At 37.7% G+C, this 18664-nt stretch overlaps 2 protein-coding genes across 3 annotated transcripts in view; both read left to right on the top strand.

Annotated features, from left to right (window-relative positions):
• Positions 1–18664, top strand: part of PLCL1 (phospholipase C like 1 (inactive)) — a 356723-nt gene that overhangs the window by 288843 nt on the left and 49216 nt on the right. For both annotated transcript variants that reach the window (XM_032755052.2, XM_058439897.1), the window contains exons 4-5: positions 12882–12957; positions 15291–15400. In XM_032755052.2, coding sequence (XP_032610943.1) covers positions 12882–12957; positions 15291–15400 — 186 coding nt within the window. The remainder of the gene's footprint in view (positions 1–12881; positions 12958–15290; positions 15401–18664) is intronic.
• On the top strand, positions 11396–11882 carry LOC116810493 (10 kDa heat shock protein, mitochondrial-like). Its single transcript, XM_032755053.2, has one exon. It carries the CDS (start codon positions 11451–11453, stop codon positions 11757–11759), a length of 309 nt encoding a protein of 102 aa, XP_032610944.1. The 5' UTR covers positions 11396–11450; the 3' UTR covers positions 11760–11882.

The raw sequence follows: 18664 nt of genomic DNA, 5'->3' as shown, positions 1-18664 counted from the left end.
TCTGTGTGTGTGTGTGTGTGTGTGTGTGTGTGAAATCACAAATAGCAGGGACTCCTCTGTGGAACTCCAGTGAATAACACAGGGTGACTACCTTTGAAACATGGATTGGAGGTAGCATGCAGAGCCGGCCCATTCAGCTTCCGCTAAGTCTCAGTGGAAAACTCTGAGAAAATGACTTGAACCTGGAGCTGCACAGGTTATAAGTGGAAAACTCTGCTTTAGCAAAGAATGGATTATTAAAAAACCCTCAAAAATATGTACACTCATCATCTAAATAACTTTAGAGTGCAATATAACCATTCAATTATATACCTATGGGATGTAAACATGTCTCAGTGCTGCCTTATGATGGTTGAGACAAAATTTATATGGAATCTATATTTTTCAGCTATTTCCTAGAATGTACCCCTTATCCTTCTGGTCCAAAATGGGTGCTGAGCTCCAGCCATACTATCTGCATTCCAACCATCAGGAGTGATGAAAAGATGTAAGACATAGCTTCTCCCTTTAAGGACATTTCTCTGGAATAGGATAGATCATGTTTGCTTTTATTTCATCAGCCTGGAGTTGACACATAGCCACACTTAGTTGCAAAAGAGAATGGAAAATATCATTTCAAGGGGCTATATGCTAAATGTTGTCTCTTCTGTTACTAGGAAATAAGGAGAGAATGGATATTAAGGGACAACCAATAGTCTGCTACAGAGGTGAATAGGCAATTCAGTTACCCCTCACCCAATAACAATGAAAAATTAAAAACATTTAACTTTAAAATAAGTTTTTAATTAGAAATTAAGAAAATATAGTAAGATATTCCCCTCACCATTAAATTGACATGTTTTTTTCTCTTTAAAAATAGTACCTCTGATCAAGAATTTAAGGAAATGGATACTCTCATTCATCTACTTTTGTGGAAAAATAAATTGATATAATATTTCTTGGAGAAACAATTGGCAATACAATTTAAAATGCTTATGAGTTTGATCTATAGAGTTCCTTTTCTTGGATTTATTCTAAGCCAGTAGAGAGATGCATAAACATTTATGTTAATAATGTCAACATAGAAAGATTAGCTAAGTGAAATATAATAATCTATATTATAGATTCCTTTGAAGATACTAAAATCATGTGTTAGAAGAATATTTAATGGTATGGAGAAGTCCTTACAATGTTCTGTAGAAAATTTGATTACAATAAAATGGGAAATAGGATTTAAATTACATTTCTATGTATATGCTTCTAAGTTGCTAGCAGGTTATTAATAGTGAATGTTTTTATATGAGAGTGAATTTTATTTTCTTATTTATGCTTTTCTATATTTTTTCTGTATTCACCAAACTCTTTATAATGAACCCAACTAATTTTATAATTGAATAAAATAAACCTTAAGGAAGAAAAGATGAAGATTTTATCATTAAAAAACAAGTAGAAGAAAGATATTGGAGATAAACATTCTACGAATGAAAAAGAAAAATTTCCACAGGGCATGTTCTGCTTATGAATGACCATACCTGTTATAAAATGTACTTCATGGTTGCTAGGGGAAAAGTTTACCTATTACCTGTATCTCATTTTTCATGAAATCAATTTTTTCATCATAAAAATGGGGACTGAAAGCTATTGAGTGAATAGGTATAATTGCCATCTAAGAGGTGAAATTAGGGTACTAGTTGCCATAGAGACAGACAGTAGAAATCACTTATTCCTCCACTTCTCTTTTAAGTTAAGAAAGAGAAATCATTCATGACGAGGGAGGTCCCTGAAGATGGCCTGTAAGAAGCAGAAGGATACCTGGTCTGGGGCTGGGCAATTTCCATTTCACACCCCCGAGTGTCTGATAGTGTCTAATTTTTTCAGTTTTATCTGCTGAAGCCAAGACTGAAATATTAGCCTTTTCTCATCTGTATTATTAAAATGCAAATTGTAATTGCAAGCAGAGCATGGTTTCCAAAGATTAAAATAAAAGGCTACGGTGGAAGCAGAAATACTTATAATGAAGTCTTTCATGTACAGTTCTCTAAGGAAAACCATTTTGGGAGGGAATTGAGTGTAAATATCCTTATACCACATGGTAAACTTGGTAGAATTCAAAAGTGATTAAAAACACCATTGACATCTCTCTTGAGTATTTATTTTGGGGGATGGGGTGGGTAGGGACAGATACATGTAATGATGATATTGGCCTTGAAATTAAAACACCGTTTTTACTTTTTAGGATTTGCATTGTATTGGTTGGCATCTTTAATGCTCTTAGTGTATTACTGTGTATTAATTTTAAATAGGTCTTCTAAGATCTCTTCAGATCTAGAGTGAACATTTAAAAACAGAGATCAAGGGGCTGGATTATACTTGCAATCCCAGGACTTTAGGAGGCTGAGGCGGGTGGATCACCTGAAGTCAGGAGTTTGAGACCAGCCTGACCAACATAGTGAAACCCCGTCTCTACTAAAAATACAAAAATTAGCCGGGCATGGTGGCACCCGCCTGTAATCCCAGCTACTTGGGAGGCTGAGGCAGGAGAATCGCTTGAACCTGGGAGGCGGAGGTTGCAGTGAGCCGAGACTGCGCCATCGCACTCCAACCTGGGTGACAGAGCAAGATGCCATCTCAAATAAAAAATAAAATAAAATAAAATAAAAACATAGATCAAATCAAGTCACTTTCCTGCTTAGAATCCTCCAGTGGGTTCCATTAAAATAAAACGGAAACTCCTGACTGTGGCTTTACAAGGTCATTTATGATTTGCCCCTGCTTGTCTACCTCACCTGCCTCTCCATCCTTGCCCAATCTCACTACATCTCCCAACCTCATCCGCCTCTCACAACTTCACCCATCTCTCCAGCCTCACCTGCCTCTCCAGCCTCCCCTGCCTCTTTAGTTTTACCTGCCGCTCCCAACTGCACCTGCATCTCCAGCCTCACCTGCCTCTCCCAACCTCACCTGCCAGTCCAGCCACACCTGCCTCTCTCAGCTGCTTCCCCAGCCCCATTTGCCTCTCCCAACCTCACCAGCTTGTCCCAGTCTCACCTGCATCTGCAGTCTCATCTGCCTTTTCTAGCCTACCTGCCTGTCCAGCTTCACCTGCCTTCCCCAAACTCACCTGCCTCTCCAGTCTCATCTGCTTCTCCAGCCTCATTCCCACACCCTCTATTTTGCTTACCCTCTTCCAGCCACATTGGCTTTCTTTGCACATATTTATGGGGTATGGTGTGATATTTCCATACATGTATACAATGTGTAATGATCAAATTAGAGTAATTAGCATATCCATCACCTCAAACATTTATTTCTTAGTGGTGTGAACATTTAAAATCCTCTCTTCTGGTTATTTTGCAAGGCAGCTGTACTTACCACTATACCACCGACACCAGCTCTTCTAGCTATTTGGAAATATACAATATATTATTGTTAACTATAGTCACTACTGTGCAATGGAACACTATAATTTATTCCTCCTTATCTCTGAATTCTTAGCTCAAATGTCATTTTCTCAGAAAAGCCTTCCCTAACTACTCTCCCCATCCATCCCTTTGTCACATAGCCATGTTTTATTTTCATCTTCCTGCTTAGCACTATTGAAAAATACTTTGCTTGAACTCTTTAATTTCTGTCCTCTTTTACTCCTCAATTTGAATGTAAACTCCATGAGGTTAGATCCTGTCTGTCTACTTATTACTGTCACCTCTGGCACCCAAAACAATGTTGTCACATAGCACATTATCAGGTAATGTTCATTGAATAAAAAGAATAAATAAAAGCATCTATTGTTGGTGAAAATAGTGTAGTTTTCATCCTATAATTGAACATGTTTTATGATAAATTATTAAATCCCCTTGATTTTACCTCTCTGACACCACCCTTGCTGAATTGTTCCCTGTCTTATATTTGGCTAAAAAACATACAGAGTAAGGCAAAACTATGGAGACAGTAAAAAGATTATTATTTGCCAGGGGCTTTGAGTGGGGCAGGGAGGGATGAACTGGTGGAGCACAAAGGATTTTTAAGGCAGTGGAACTATTCTGTATGATACTGTAATGGCAGACACATGTCATTATACACTAGTCAAAAACCTATAGAATGTACAACACAAAGAGTCAACCCTAATGTCAACTATGGACTTTAGCTAATAAGAATGTATCAGTAGTGGCTTGTCAATTGTAGTAAATATACCACACTAATGCAAAATGTAAACAGTAGGGAAAACTGGGAGGTGGGGGTAGAGTTAGAGGGTGAGGACTCTGTACTTTCCATTTACTTTTTATGTAAACTTGAAACTTTTCATAAAAATACAGTCTACCCCCCCACCTACCACAGACTATTAATAAAAACTGATTTGGATGAATAAGGGAAAAAAGCAGGCCGGGTGCGGTGGCTCACGTTTGTAATCCCAGCACTTTGGGAGGCCGAGGCGGGCGGATCATGAGGTCAGGAGATCTAGACCACGGTGAAACCCCGTCTCTACTAAAAATACAAAAAATTAGCTGGGCGTGGTGGCGGGTGCCTGTAGTCCCAGCTACTCGGAGAGGCTGAGGCGGGAGAATGGTGTGAACCCGGGAGGCGGAGCTTGCAGTGAGCCGAGATTGCACCACTGCACTCTAGCCTGGGTGACAGAGCGAGACTCTGTCTCAAAAAAAAAAAAAAAAAAAGCAAATCCAAGATTTATTGCCTAGTGGTGGGGTTGGCGTGGGGAGAAGGTATTCCAAAATGAACAGCTTGGGTTCAATTTAGACTTAAGTTGCTTGAACGTTTGGGTTTCTCAAAAATGGTAATGAACTTCATAGATGCCATCCCGGAGGAAAAATTGTTACCACTAAAAAATGCAGAATATGTTTAGAATAAAAAACAACCTGAAATATTTCCTGAACAGATACAAATGTTTTCTTTCTTCAGTATGGAAAGAAATAAATCAGGCAACTTGGTAGCCTAGATTTGTTGAAAGCAAACTTGAGTGCATCAAATTATACTATTATCAAGGGAAAATAAAATAAAATATTCTAGAAAACACTGACCCTGAGTTCATCTGCACAGATTTTTCCCCCAAGTTTAGCTTTCCCTATTTATTACCCACTATAAATAAATAAACAAATCCCACTATTTATTACCAAACACTTACTCATTAAATACTTGAAAATATTTCCTCCCGAGGGTTTTAAAATTCAGTCTTAAAAGCCATTTTTTTCTCTCTCTCTTTTTTTTTTTTTTGGAAACGGAGTCTCGCTCTGTCACCCAGACTGGAGTACAGTGGCGTGATCTCAGCTCACTGCAAGCTCCGCCTCCTGGGTTCACGCCATTCTCCTGCCTCAGCCTCCCCAGTAGCTGGGACAACAAGCACCCGCCACCACGCCCGGCTAATTTTTTGTATTTTTAGTAGAGACAGAGTTTCACCATGTTAGCCAGGATGGTCTTGATCTCCTGACCTGGTGATCCGCCTGCCTCGGCCTCCCAAAGTGCTGGGATTACAGGCGTGAGCCACCGTGCCCAGCCTTAAAAGTCCTTTTAATATTAGTCTTGCAATTATAATTCCATTATAGCAACTGTGTTGGTATCAAGAAATCAAAAATCGAATGTATTTTTAGCAAAATGGGCCTATTGACATGGCATAATTTCCGAAGAAAGGGAAGGCACACTCTCCCCTGTCTTAGCACATCTTATTTAAAGTATACATTTTCTGTCTGCTTCCTGGGACTTGAAATTTCAAAGTTACAACCAGTTCCCTAGGGTTAAGACATTTTATCTTTTTAAAAATGCAGCAACATCCCTGTGAGTAATAACACATTGGGTTATCAGTAATTCATTCATACCTTCTAGTGAATTTAGCAGATCCTGTTCTACAAGCAGGATTTAACCTAGGAAAAGGGAGAGATGGTAATGACAGAGGGTTCACCAAGTCTGGGTAAGGTGAAAGTGGGGTTGCTCAAAGAATTGCAATTTGCTTACGGGCAACCCTGTTTACTATTACCATTAATACTCTTAATACGATGTTGCCATGTAAATGCCTATCTCATATTTTGTGCAACTGAAGCAGAGATGACTTTGCTGATATAAAACGTGTCACAGCTGGAGGTGGGAAGTGTACAACTTCTAAAACAGCACTAGAGGGAACTGGGAACACTATCAATCAATAACTCTGGCAAGTAGAACAGGCTCTAAAAGTCGAAGGTAGAATGGATGCCTCTTTCGCAGGCTAAATACACAAAGAGAAGAGCTGTTGGCATTGGATTGTTCACTACAGCGCCATTTCAGTGGCCCTCTGCTCATCAGGAAAGTTTTCCAGAAACTGTCCCTGGAGCTTAATTTGAAATCAGAAGACCATTTCTAAGTGACTCTTCCATTTATTTTACTGTGATTCTTCTTCTTTTTTGGCTCAGGCCTCTGAAAGAGCAAGCATGACTTCCCCACTCTGGATTTTTACCTTCTCTGGAAAAATATTCCACTGAAGTAGGTAGTATAGTCACACAGTCATTGTCTTTTAAGGCTGATAATGTTGTATAATTATATTTTGCAAATAATAGTAATATGACTTTTTTTCATTTAGGATTCATCTTCATTTGGGGGTTGTTAAGAATGAAAATTGGTTACAGAAAGAGTTACTTAGTGTTAGAGCCAGAAAATGGAGATGTTTAATTTGATAAACATTTTCTGAACTCCTTTTAATGTGCAAGCCGCTGTGTTAAATGCTGTGGAAGGTTCAGCAGACCTTTTGCTTCAGCAGCTTACCAGCAGGAGATGTAACCTGGTGAGGTACTACCCAGCCCTAGGAGTCTACTACTGGGGATGTGAATATGTTACTCATCATTTAACATGGAGTTGTAATAGCAGGTGATTACATTGGAAAACATTTGTAATTTTAGTAGGGCACTATCAAAACTATTTGTTTGAATGGGTTTGACTTTTTTCATTCTGCAATCGTGTTTTTATGCATGTAGATTTAGCTCCAACTCTAATGTTTTACTCTAGTCACATTTCTACATTATATTCTATTTAACCAAAGATGAATAAACAGAGACAGAATCAGCACAGATAGTCATGATAGAAAGAATGGCAGTTCTGTAACTTAAGAGAAATAGGAAAATGTGTAGGAACACATATATTTGCCACTTGTAAAATAACATTTTCTCATTTGATATGTCATTTTGTATATGTCTTTAGGCTTTTAATTAGTCAACTAAACAAGCATATTTTGGATGCCTACTATGTGCAAGGCAGTGCGCAAGTTGCTAGAGAAAGAAATAGTATGAAGCAAAACTTCTGTCCTTGAGGAATGGGCAACCCTGATGGGAAAGGAGGACTTACACCTAAAAAGGGAAGGAGTAGTGACACGCAGTGTTCAGAGAGTTGACCACATGATATCTTATGTCCTTAGCTGGAGTCTTAGATCATTTAGTCCTATGATAGACTTTTCACAGTGTCTTATAACACACTTCTTCTATCCCCTCTGCCACCTGGTACTCAGCAGAATTTTATTTGCAAATACATTTGAAAGAAAAATATTATCTGACTTTATATACTTCTTTCTTTAGATGGCTGAGCTTTTCCTTTTCAGTGTTCTCACCTTTCTAATTTTTCATGCAGTCAAGAAGTATTTTCCTAATATATTTGATCATTTCCATTATTTTAAGTTGTTATGAAAATATTTGGGTAATGTCTTAAATATATCATTCTGAAGTGGAATAGCTACAAGAGGTTGCAACTGTAAGAAATAAGCCCAAAGCATTCTCCAAAGGTGACTTCTGTGCTAACTTATTTAACATTAACATAAAAGTTAAAACTTTACTATGGTAAGAACAATTATTTTTTAATTTGTTGTTTAAAAAAGGGAAATCAAAACAATCGGGAGAACATAAGTCAAGGGTTATTTAATCTTTTACTAAGTCATTTGGGGGGTGATTTGGAGAGCAGTTGCAGGAATCTAGCAAAAAAGAGCTAACGGCTGTCTAATCACGCTTGCAATGGAACGAATATACTAGTAAGTATTAGAGTTAAGCCACGCATAATGGTTGGATTAAATATATTCTCTTATATCAGTGTTAGAACCAGTATATATTCAGCCTCAGGATGGGAAAGAGTTCTAGTTATATCTATAGTTCCCCAATTTAGTTTTGCTTATTGAAGTCCATTTAAATTAAAATTGGGTTAAGTCAAAGATACTCTCCTTCCATCACTGTCTCTCATTGTGAAGTTTGTGTGGAACTCTATTAGTTTGCATTTCAAGAAGTATCTTTGCTTGTATAGTAATAGAACCCAAAAAAAGAACTGTCTGCTGGCATGTGCCCAAACAGAGCTCAGTGTTTAAAAACAAGATCCTGTGCACTTGGAGTATGGAAACTTCCTTCACATGTGGGTACAGCAATGTCTTTGGACACATTTTCTGTGTAAGGGGAAAATTATCGGCATCTTGAGGAGTGGCAAAATTTCTACTTGGTACGAGGATCTCTAGGACCATGGATATCAGAGATACATATCCATAAGCAAGTATTTCAGGTTGGCTTTTTTTTGTGGAATTTTGTCCATGCATACTCAAAGCTGGCTTTGCATTCTTGAATCCTCAGGCTTTGTAACACTTTTGGTTAAAGGTAGTAAGGTAGTCAAATTGGCCTGAAAATTCTGGAGAAGGTTTATTAAGGCTACTCACCTGGAAATTTTATGAAGGAGCTAAATTGTAATGACAGCTGGATAAAAACAAATATTTCTAATGACTACTCAAGGTATAGCTGACAAATGTTTGGGGAACAAAACAACAAGAGAAAAAAAAATGATGTTTATGCCGAAAGGGCTCCCTGAAGTAGATTTTGTCACCATTGTGAACGTGGAGACAAACGTCCTCTGACCTGCTGTGTGCAAGTTCACTTGTCCTGCGCCATTACAAATCAGGCTTGCAAATGTGATGCATTAGTCCCAGGATAGAGAGCTCTGTTGCATACACCAAAGGCAGTGGACTTCCAGTGAACTTGCAAATATTCTGACTTTACGCTTGTTTCTGTATGACTGAGAGTTGACCACATTGACAGGCTTGATTGCTTAAAAACAAGATGCCAATCTATTAGCAATGCTTTTATTTGTTTCGTTTTAAATATTTAAGGAACTTGAGAATGAAAGGAAATAATCTTCGTTCTAGTTAGCAAATATATATGTAAGAGCAATCTGATTTACAAATGTACCAAGTTTAATAAAATTCATCTTGTTTTAAATGATCTGAAAAGATGAGCCACTGCAGAACCATAGAATCAAAACCTAGTTTTTTTGCTTAGAAGGAAAGTAACAGCTAGAGGAATTATTCCAGTGTTCTGAAAAGGAGAGGACAAAAAAAGTCTAGAGTAGATTAGTTTTTTATTGACTCACATTTTCTTGAGCAATAGCTTCTCCAAAGTTCCTAACTCCTTCCTGAAAAAACAGAGTACTCAGATAAATACATTTCTTCCTATGTTTCATATGAAAAAATATTTATCATGGTTGATGCATGTTGTGAATTAGACTTGGAGGGAAAAGCAGTCATGGCAAAATTTATTTTCATGATGCTTAATTTGATGAATAGGAATTCTACACTTTAATATAGTCTGCTCCTCAAGAATGCCTAGATTCTAGTCTAAATTATTTCACTAGCTAGTTGTGTGGCTTTAAGCAAGCTAAGTTTTAGCTCAGGTTTTTCATCTATAAAATGTGGTTGTCCATGATAGACTGTCTTTAAGATAACTTCTAAGTAGAAAGATTTGTGGTTCTAGGAATTTAGGTCTAATTCAGGATAAAATGGGAATCTATGCAAGATTTTTGAGTCCTAATACGATGAAAGTGCATCTTTTCAGTATTATTAAATAATTACATTGACTGCAATGATTCTGGGCAATTAGTTAAACTTCTTACTGGAAAGAGCTGGAAGGATAGTTTCTTCGCAAAAGCTGGACAATTTAATCCATCTTTGAGTAACAGTATCACTGCCCCCTTCAGTAAAGTTTTCTTTTTAAAGACATAATTTTACTCTTAACTCGTAACTTTACACACCCCTGCTCTGGATACATCTAATGCATAAAGTAATGTCAATCTTTATCTGGGTAAGTCCTCTATTCTTTTAGAGACAAAGCCCTGACAAGGAAATAAGATCCATTAGGAGATATTCATGTGACAGAACCAGAGAAAAGCTCTTTGTATTACTACAACAGGCAAAGGCAACTAGCAGCTCAGGCTGAGACATCAGATATGTAAATCAGGCCACTGCCAGATTCTATCGACTGAGTCAACCCAGCCGTCATGGCTGAGTCGTGCTGACTTCCCGGCTCAGGGATTATCTGAGGACATCTTCTCACCTTCTCTGCTTGGCTTTTGCGCTTTGTATTTTATTTCCATCAGTATCAGTTAGAGATCTAGGAAGGAGATGAAACTGAAATCGACCATTTTTTCTCCCTGACAACTTAGATAAATTACTTAGTTGAGAGGAAAATTTGAAATTTTTGACTTAAATTGTGGTTTGGATTATTGGTACATTTTAGCTATTCATCTCATTTGTTTTTTCCATAGCTACTAATAATTGAAAGTTGACTGCAGAAAATAGAATAAATTTATTATTCTCAATACAATAGAAGCTGTTGACATAGAGAAAATCGAATGCCCTTATGAAACAATTTCATATGAGCAATGATTTTATGTTCTGAGAATATTAATGATGAGATATGTGAGGACACAATTTGGGACTTTTATTACTAAAAGATTTCAGGTTATTTCTGAGGAATCTCTAAGAGAATCTTGTTTCGAGGTAAAATTATACTTGATTATCTCTTTATGAGGTTTATTAGACAATGGGAAAAACAGAAACAACTTTATACTATGGGGTTAACAAATATTTACTTGGGGGCTTTTGAGAAGAACTTGAACTAGAAGGTTTTGGAGTATGTTTTGATCCTAAATTTGTTTTACCTCAAATAAGCACGTAATAAAGTTTTAACATTTGTTTTACTTTCTGATGTTTGAGTATTAGATTTCTACAGGGGTAATCCTGTTAAAAGCTTTATGCTTATTTTTCAGTACTTAATGTGAAATAGAATTAAAAGCATACAAAATTACAGAAAAATGAGGAAGCCTAGAAAAAAAAAGAGTGGAGAAATCTACAGACAAAAAGAGAGATGGGAGTTCAAAAAGATAATTGCAAGTTTGAGAAGTGGTCAGTAATAAATAAAATGTTTTATTGCACACGCATGTGGGTAGCAGAGAGGGAGAAGAAATAAGTATCATAAAAGTAAAACGGGGAAAAAAAGTGATTATGTAAATGGATGGATGCATCTGGGAATACAAAGCTGAATAAGATTGAGTCCCTGCTCTACTGGAATTACAATTTACTGGAGAAGTAACAAGATGGAAATAATATAGGTGAAGAATAAATCATAAGATAGAAAATAAAAAATTCCGGTCTCTCCTTGCGGCGCTACACTACAGCAGAGTACGAGTCTGAGGCGGAGGGAGTCATGGCAGGACAAGTGTTTAGAAAGTTTCTTCCACTCTTTGACCGAGTATTGGTTGAAAGGAGTGCTGCTGAAACTGTAACCAAAGGAGGCATTATGCTTCCAGAAAAATCTCAAGGAAAAGTATTGCAAGCAACAGTAGTCGCGGTTGGATCGGGTTCTAAAGGAAAGGGTGGAGAGATTCAACCAGTTAGCGTGAAAGTTGGAGATAAAGTTCTTCTCCCAGAATATGGAGGCACCAAAGTAGTTCTAGATGACAAGGATTATTTCCTATTTAGAGATGGTGACATTCTTGGAAAGTACGTAGACTGAAATAAGCCACTATTGAAATGGCATCAACATGAAGCTGCCCATTCCACTGAAGTTCTGAAATCTTTCGTCATGTAAATAATTTCCATATTTCTCTTTTATAATAAACTAATGATAACTAATGAAAAAAAAAGAAAATAAAAAATTCCATGAACAGATTAAAAAAAATAGAATGTTTTGGGAATATGGGGAGTCAGAAGGAGACAGAAGGGGAAATCAGGAAACTAATAGGAGAGGGCACTGAAGTGAGCTTTGAGGCCTGGTAGGATTTTGATCAGGGCAGATGGCGTAAGAAGGCTTCCCTAATAGAAAGAAATGTGTGGGAGGAGGAACACGTAGGGTGCGTTTAGAGAAGCGTGATTCATCCATGTCAACTGAGACTTAGGGGAACTGGAACACCATAGCTCTGGGTTAGAAAAATTTTACTTCATTCAGTAAGCAAGGGAGAAAATGACAAAGCCAGGAATTAGTTAGTACTGTAGTTTTGGATGATGATTCTGGAAGTGGTACTTAGGAAGGGGTGAGATGGGAAGGACTGGAACCTACTGGTAGCTGAGTGGGACTTCAAGCCCATCTTTGAGTGCTGCACAGGGAGCTTTGAGAGAATTCGGAGAAGATAGGAGATACTTCATTTTTTTTTGGTGGGAGTGGGGTGGGGGAGAGACAGGGAGGATAAAATGGAGCAGATAATATTTTTAAAGGTGACTTTGCTGCCTCCGGAAGGATAAACAACCCTATTCTGGTACTCATTGCTATTATGTTCCAATACCACTTGCCTTGATATTGCAGTAATCTTTAGTGTTAAGGGAGTGGAATTTGGTATTTATGAATATGACCTGGGACATAAGGAATGTATATACATTTATTCGACAGCTACTTATTTGGTGCCCACTTTGCGCCAAGCGTGTTACACAAAGGAGTAATCATAAGGAAGGTGACACTAACCTCAGTGTTAGGATGGATGGGGGTTGGAACAGAGCTTATCCTTCCCCCTCCCATCTGTTGTGGTGAGACTATGGCTTCCTGTTACTGGAGGTATCATGTGGGTCTCTCTGTATGTTGTCTTCTCAATGAGCCAGTTCAAGGATTCTGAAAACCACCTTTTTGATGTTTATTTTGTAACAGATGATTCAAGAGAGCCGGTTTCTCATAGAAATGGCAGACACAGTCCAGGAAAAGATTGTACAGTGTCAGAAAGCAGGTAATTGTTTTAAATTTTTTTCTGTTTGTTTTTTTTTCTATTTTGTTTAGAAACTATAGTAATTCTTGGTAGATTTTTTTCAGAAACTTTCTGCTTCTTCTCTTAAAATTCAATTATTTTATAGCATTGCTTAACTATACTTTAAGTTACACTTTAGTCTTTGTTTAGTACAGACGAAATCCAAGTGATAATAGGTGGGTTGTATGTGAGCATACAGCGTTGGGGTGGTATCTGAAGAAGTCTAGAGGGATGAGGGTTTCTGAATCTAGTTTTGTGGTTTGGAATCCCATCAAAACCTTCTACTGCTGGTATTGAAGCTATGGTTCCATACAGTCCCTTAAAACCCACTTCAATTTTACAATTGGAACCAAAATCCTATTAATCTTCTAGGCTTTTGCCCCATTACTAGTCTTCACTTTAGATTTAGATTTGTTCTTCCTTTTTAAGTATGGGATGAGTCACATATCTGTGATAGTGCACTTGTTTATTTCTGTTCACCTTCATCCACACCCTTGTGCTTTCATCTCCTGAATCCACAGCCTTCTCTATCCACACACCCGATAATGATTATGACGAGGAAGATGACAATAGCAACTGCTTGATACATATGCATATGCTGTACCAAGCACACACACTGTCTTACTCATGACAACTCTGCAAAGTAATCATCATTATATCCAATTTATAGATGAGGCACCTGAGATTCTGAGAGACTGAGTGACTTACCCTAGGTGCCATATCAACATGTGGTGGAGCTGCCCTTTGAATTCAGACCAAACTTTTAAAATGGTGCTTTTCACTGGCTGACCAGCAGGCTTAGATGTTTCTGTTGACAGGAAGCACAAAAATAATAATACCTGATACTTACATGATGCCAGGCACTGCTCTGAGATCTTTATATGTGTTGATTCACTTAAGCTTTACCTCCGTCCCATGAGGTAAACCCACTTGTTAACCACATGTCACCTGTGAGGAAACTGAAGCCTAGAACTGAAACTAGAACAAGGAGAATGGTGGTAGATCCCTGACCTCATGTAGGCTTCTCTAAGCCCATTTTGAGTACAGTGTTCACTCCTGGAGGCAAGTTCCTACAGAGCTCAGCTCCAGGAAACTGGGCAATGCAGTGGCCTTGCCTGGATGCTGTCCTTAAAGAAGAGTTTCATTGGTAAGCTGAATATGTTCGAATGGTTAACCTAGAGAAGACTTGAAGGGATTTTACCCAATATCTTTCTTCAAATATCTAAAAGCTTGCACTGTAGAAAAGAGTTTAGACCTTTTTGGTCTGTGTCCATCTAGCACCAAGGAGTAGAAGTTCCAAGGAAGGAGATTTTTGGCTTAATATCAGTCATAGCTTTCCAGAGATGGAATGAGCTGTTCATAAGAGAATATGATTTCCATCTTTAAGGTGCTAAGACAAAGGCTGAAGAAACGTGATGGTGATGGTTTTCATAATCTTTAAGCTCCAGCAGATGGTTGAGCTAAAAATACTTTAAGGTCATTCCCAAATCTGAAACACTTGGGTATTCAGATTTAAAAATGCTATTTTTAAAAAAGCCTTTTTATTTTTAGTCAACATTATTAATTGCTCATTGTTATCTATGTGGGTTCCAGGACCTACTATTAAGCGACAGGGATGGTTTGTAAAGAAAAATAAGACATATGCATTCCTCACATATGGTTGCCATTGACACATCAGACCATTTCATGCATAAACCAGGGAGAGGACAAACAAGGTCTATGTAACCTGTTGGAATAATTTGCTTCTTACTTATTTACTTAATTAAATTTTTTTTTTAATTTTTAATTTTTGTGGGTACATAAGAGGTGTATATATCTTTAGGGTACATGAGATGTTCTGATACAAGCATGTAATGTGTAACAATTATATCATGAAAAATGGGGTATCCATCCCCTCAAGCATTTCTCTTTTGTGTTACAAACAATCCAATTATACTATTTTAGTTACTTTTAAATGTACAATTAACTTATTATTGATTATAGTCATCCTGTTGTGTTATCAAATACTAGGTCTTATTCATTCTTCCTATTTTTTTGTACCCATAGAATTTACTTTTTTTCTTCTCATGTCTTTTTCTGTGGCTCTTGGCTGTTTTAAATGCAGTTTAGCCTAATGCATTGACCATTGTCAATTTGTGCATAAGGACAGCTACTTGGTGGGATGAACAGAATGAAAAGGATGATTCAATTTAGGGATTTGGAAATTATGAGAAGACAGGAATGTGAAATTATATTTTACTGATAATGCTTTCATTGTAACATGCCCATTTTTCTGAGATATACGCTCAAATTTCTTATGCATTCTTTCTTCAAAGGGATGGAGTTCCATGAAGAACTTCATAATTTGGGGGCAAAAGAAGGCTTGAAGGGAAGGAAACTCAACAAAGCAACTGAGAGCTTTGCTTGGAACATTACAGTATTGAAGGTAGATGAAACATTCAGATGTCCCCTGTGCCTTTACTTTTCTCCTCCTCATCTCTCCAATGTGTAGAGAAATGTCAAGGATTAAATATGATGCTTTGGATTTTTTAACCTTTACTTTAGATTCAGGGTTACCTGTGCAGGTTTGTTATATAGGTAAACTGCGTGTCACGGGGGACTGGAGTGCAGATTATTTTGTCACCCAAGTAATAAGCATAGTATGCAATAGGTAGTTTTTTGACCCTCTCTCTCCTCCCACCCTCCATCCTCAAGTAGTCCCTGGTGTCTGCTGTTCCTCTCTTTGTATCCATGTGGTCTCATTGTTTAGTTCCCACTTATAAGTGAGAACATATAGTATTTGGTTTTCTGTTTCTGCATTTGTTTGCTTACGATAATGCCCTCCAGCTCCATCCATGTTGCTGCAAAGGACATGATCTTATTCTTTTTTATGGCTGTGTAGTATTCTGTGGTGTATATGTACCACGTTATCTTTATCCAATCCACTGTTGATGGACATGTAGGTTGATTCCATGCTTTGCTATTGTGAATAGTGTTGTGACAAACAGACATGTCCATGTGTCTTTATGGTAGAAGGAATTATATTCCTTTGGGTATACACCCACTAATGGGATTGCTGGGGTCAAATGGTAATTCTGTTTTAAGTTCTTTGAGAAATTGTCACACTGCTTTCCACATGGCTGAATGAATTTACGTTCCCACCAGCATCGTATAAACATTTGCTTTTCTCCACAACCTTGCCAGCATGTGTTATTTTCTGACTTTTAGCTATTCTGACTGTGAGATGGTATCTCATTGTGGTTTTGATTTGCATTTCTCTAAGGATTAGTGATGTTGAACACCTTTTTGTATGCTTGCTGGCCACGTGTATGTCTTCTTTTGAAAAGTGTCTGTTCATGTCCTTTGCCTACTTTCTAATGGGGTTATTTTTTGCTTGTTAATTCAAGTTCCTTATAAATTCTGAATGTTAGACCTTCGTTGGATGCACAGTTTGCAAATATCCCATTCTGTAGGTTGTCTGTTTGCTGTCTTGATAGTTTCTTTTGCTGTGCAGAAGTTCTTTAATTAGGTCTCACTGTCAATTTTTGTTTTAGTTGCAATTGCTTTTGGTGTCTTTGTCATGAAATCTTTGTTAGGTCCTATGTCCAGAATGGTATTTCTTAGGTTAGCTTCCAGAGATTTTATAGTTTTAGGTTTTACATTTAAGTCTTTAATCCATGTTGAGTGATGTTTGTATATGGTATAAGGAAGAGGTCCAATTTCAATCTTCTGCACATGACTAGCTAGTTATTCCAGCACTGCTTATTAAATAGGGAATCCTTTCTCTATTGCTTGTTGTTGACTTTATTGAAGATGAGATGGTTGTAGGTGTGCAGCATTATTTCTGAGCTCTCTATGCTGTTCCGTTGGTCTATGTGTCTGTTTTTGTACCAATACCATGCTGTTTTGATTACTGTAGCTTGTAGTATCATTTGAAGTTGTGTCAAGTGCTGCCTTAAGGAATGTGTGGCTTGATCTCTAGGTTCATACTCTAGGAGATGGGGAGCTGCATGCTGGAATTGACATGGTTTTTGCCTTAATAAGGCAATGAGGTTTTCGGTGCAGGCAGGGTACAGCCCATGTGTGAGATTAATTTGCCTGGTGTATGTGTGTGTGTGTGTGTGTTTACTCACATGAATACTTATGTTCAAGTCAATATGGCTGTTCTTGTCTGTGAAAAGAATAATGACAAATGCTTCTGGGGAAGGTTCCAACACAAATTATTTCGAAGAGACAAAGTACAGGATATCTAGGGCCACAGAGGATTTTTATTTTAAGAACAGTTCCTATAAATACATTTATTTTTGCAAATAGCTTTGGAAGTCATTTTCTTGAGATTATGATTTGCTCTCTACTGCACATTAATTTTAGAATTTTGAAGTAAATATGCCACTTTTTATATTTTCTTACATGAAAAAATAAATGATTTGGGCAGATGGAATATATTCTTGACAGCTAAATGGGAGAAAAATAGCTACAAACAAAATTAATAATTGCTGACCTTTAAAGAACACTCATTTTGTGCTAGGTACTGTTTTATGAGGTTTATATGAATTAACAATTTAATACTCACACCAACTCAGTATTGTTATTAATCTCATTTTACAGGTGAGAAAACAGAGGCATTGAAAGTCTGTGTATATTTCCTGAGGGCACTCAGCTGGTAAATGGTGTAACTAAAGTTTGAGCTCAGGCAGTCTGGCTCCAGACCCTGTGTCTTTAACCTGTGCTGCAGAGATGCTGCACATGTTTATGTGAAAGCGTTAGGTTAACTGTAAGACATATTACAAATGTCTATTAAAAATTCAGTCCACAAGTGATAAGCTCCTACTATGTATTGGGCTCTGTGCTAGGCATTGGGGATACATGGGGAACATGAGATATAGACCCTGACCTCATGAAGTTAGCAGTCTGAGGCCAGTGGAGGAGGGGGATGGATAAGGCATCATTTGCTTAAGGAGCAGGGATGACCTTGAGCTGTAGTGTTAAAGAGGTGCTTATTATAACCCTAGATTATAATGTGGCAGTGTGCACCCTGATATATACATTTTACGTTCAGAAGATTTTATATGGGCTTGTTAATGTGCCAGTCACAGAAAGGTGCTAGGGATACAAATATCAAGAGGATTACCTGGGTCTCCAAGACTAGTCTATAAGGAGAGACAGACATGTAACTAATAATGGCCATCAATTGTTCAGCACTTATTTTGTGACCAGCACTCAAGGCTAGGTACTTTATGTACATTTCCCCTTTCTTCCTTGCCACAACAGTGCAATCTTGCAACATGACATGCTGACTCTGATAGGACTCTCTCCATCTCACAAATGAGGAAATTGAGGCTTGTGGGGGTTGAAATTTCTTGCCTGGAGTCACACAGCTAGTAAATGGCCAGCCTGCAATTTTTAACTCATGCCCATGGTTCTATCCACTACACTGTTCTGCCTCCTCTAAAACTCCATCCATGTGGCTGAGTCCCTGTATTAGTCTTTTCTCACCCAAGAGTGGGTAATTAATTTATAAGAGAAAGAGGTTTAATTGTCTCACAATTCAGCATGGCTGAGAGGGCCACAGGAAACTTACAATCATGGTGCAAGAGGAAGCAAACATGTCCTTTTTCATATGGCAGCAGCAAGGAGGAGTGCTGAGCAAAAGGTGGAAAAGCCCCTTATAAAACCATCAGATCCTGTGAGAACTCACTCACTATTATGA

The sequence above is a fragment of the Hylobates moloch genome, unplaced genomic scaffold (genome assembly GCF_009828535.3).
Source record: "Hylobates moloch isolate HMO894 unplaced genomic scaffold, HMol_V3 SCAFFOLD_1, whole genome shotgun sequence".
Taxonomy (NCBI): Eukaryota; Metazoa; Chordata; class Mammalia; order Primates; family Hylobatidae; genus Hylobates; species Hylobates moloch.
This window is presented reverse-complemented; position numbering and strand designations above follow the sequence as displayed.

Coding starts and splice junctions, on each gene's coding strand:
- LOC116810493 (XM_032755053.2), top strand. CDS start 11,451: ATGGCAGGACAAGTGTTTAGAAAGTTTCTTCCACTCTTTGACCGAGTA.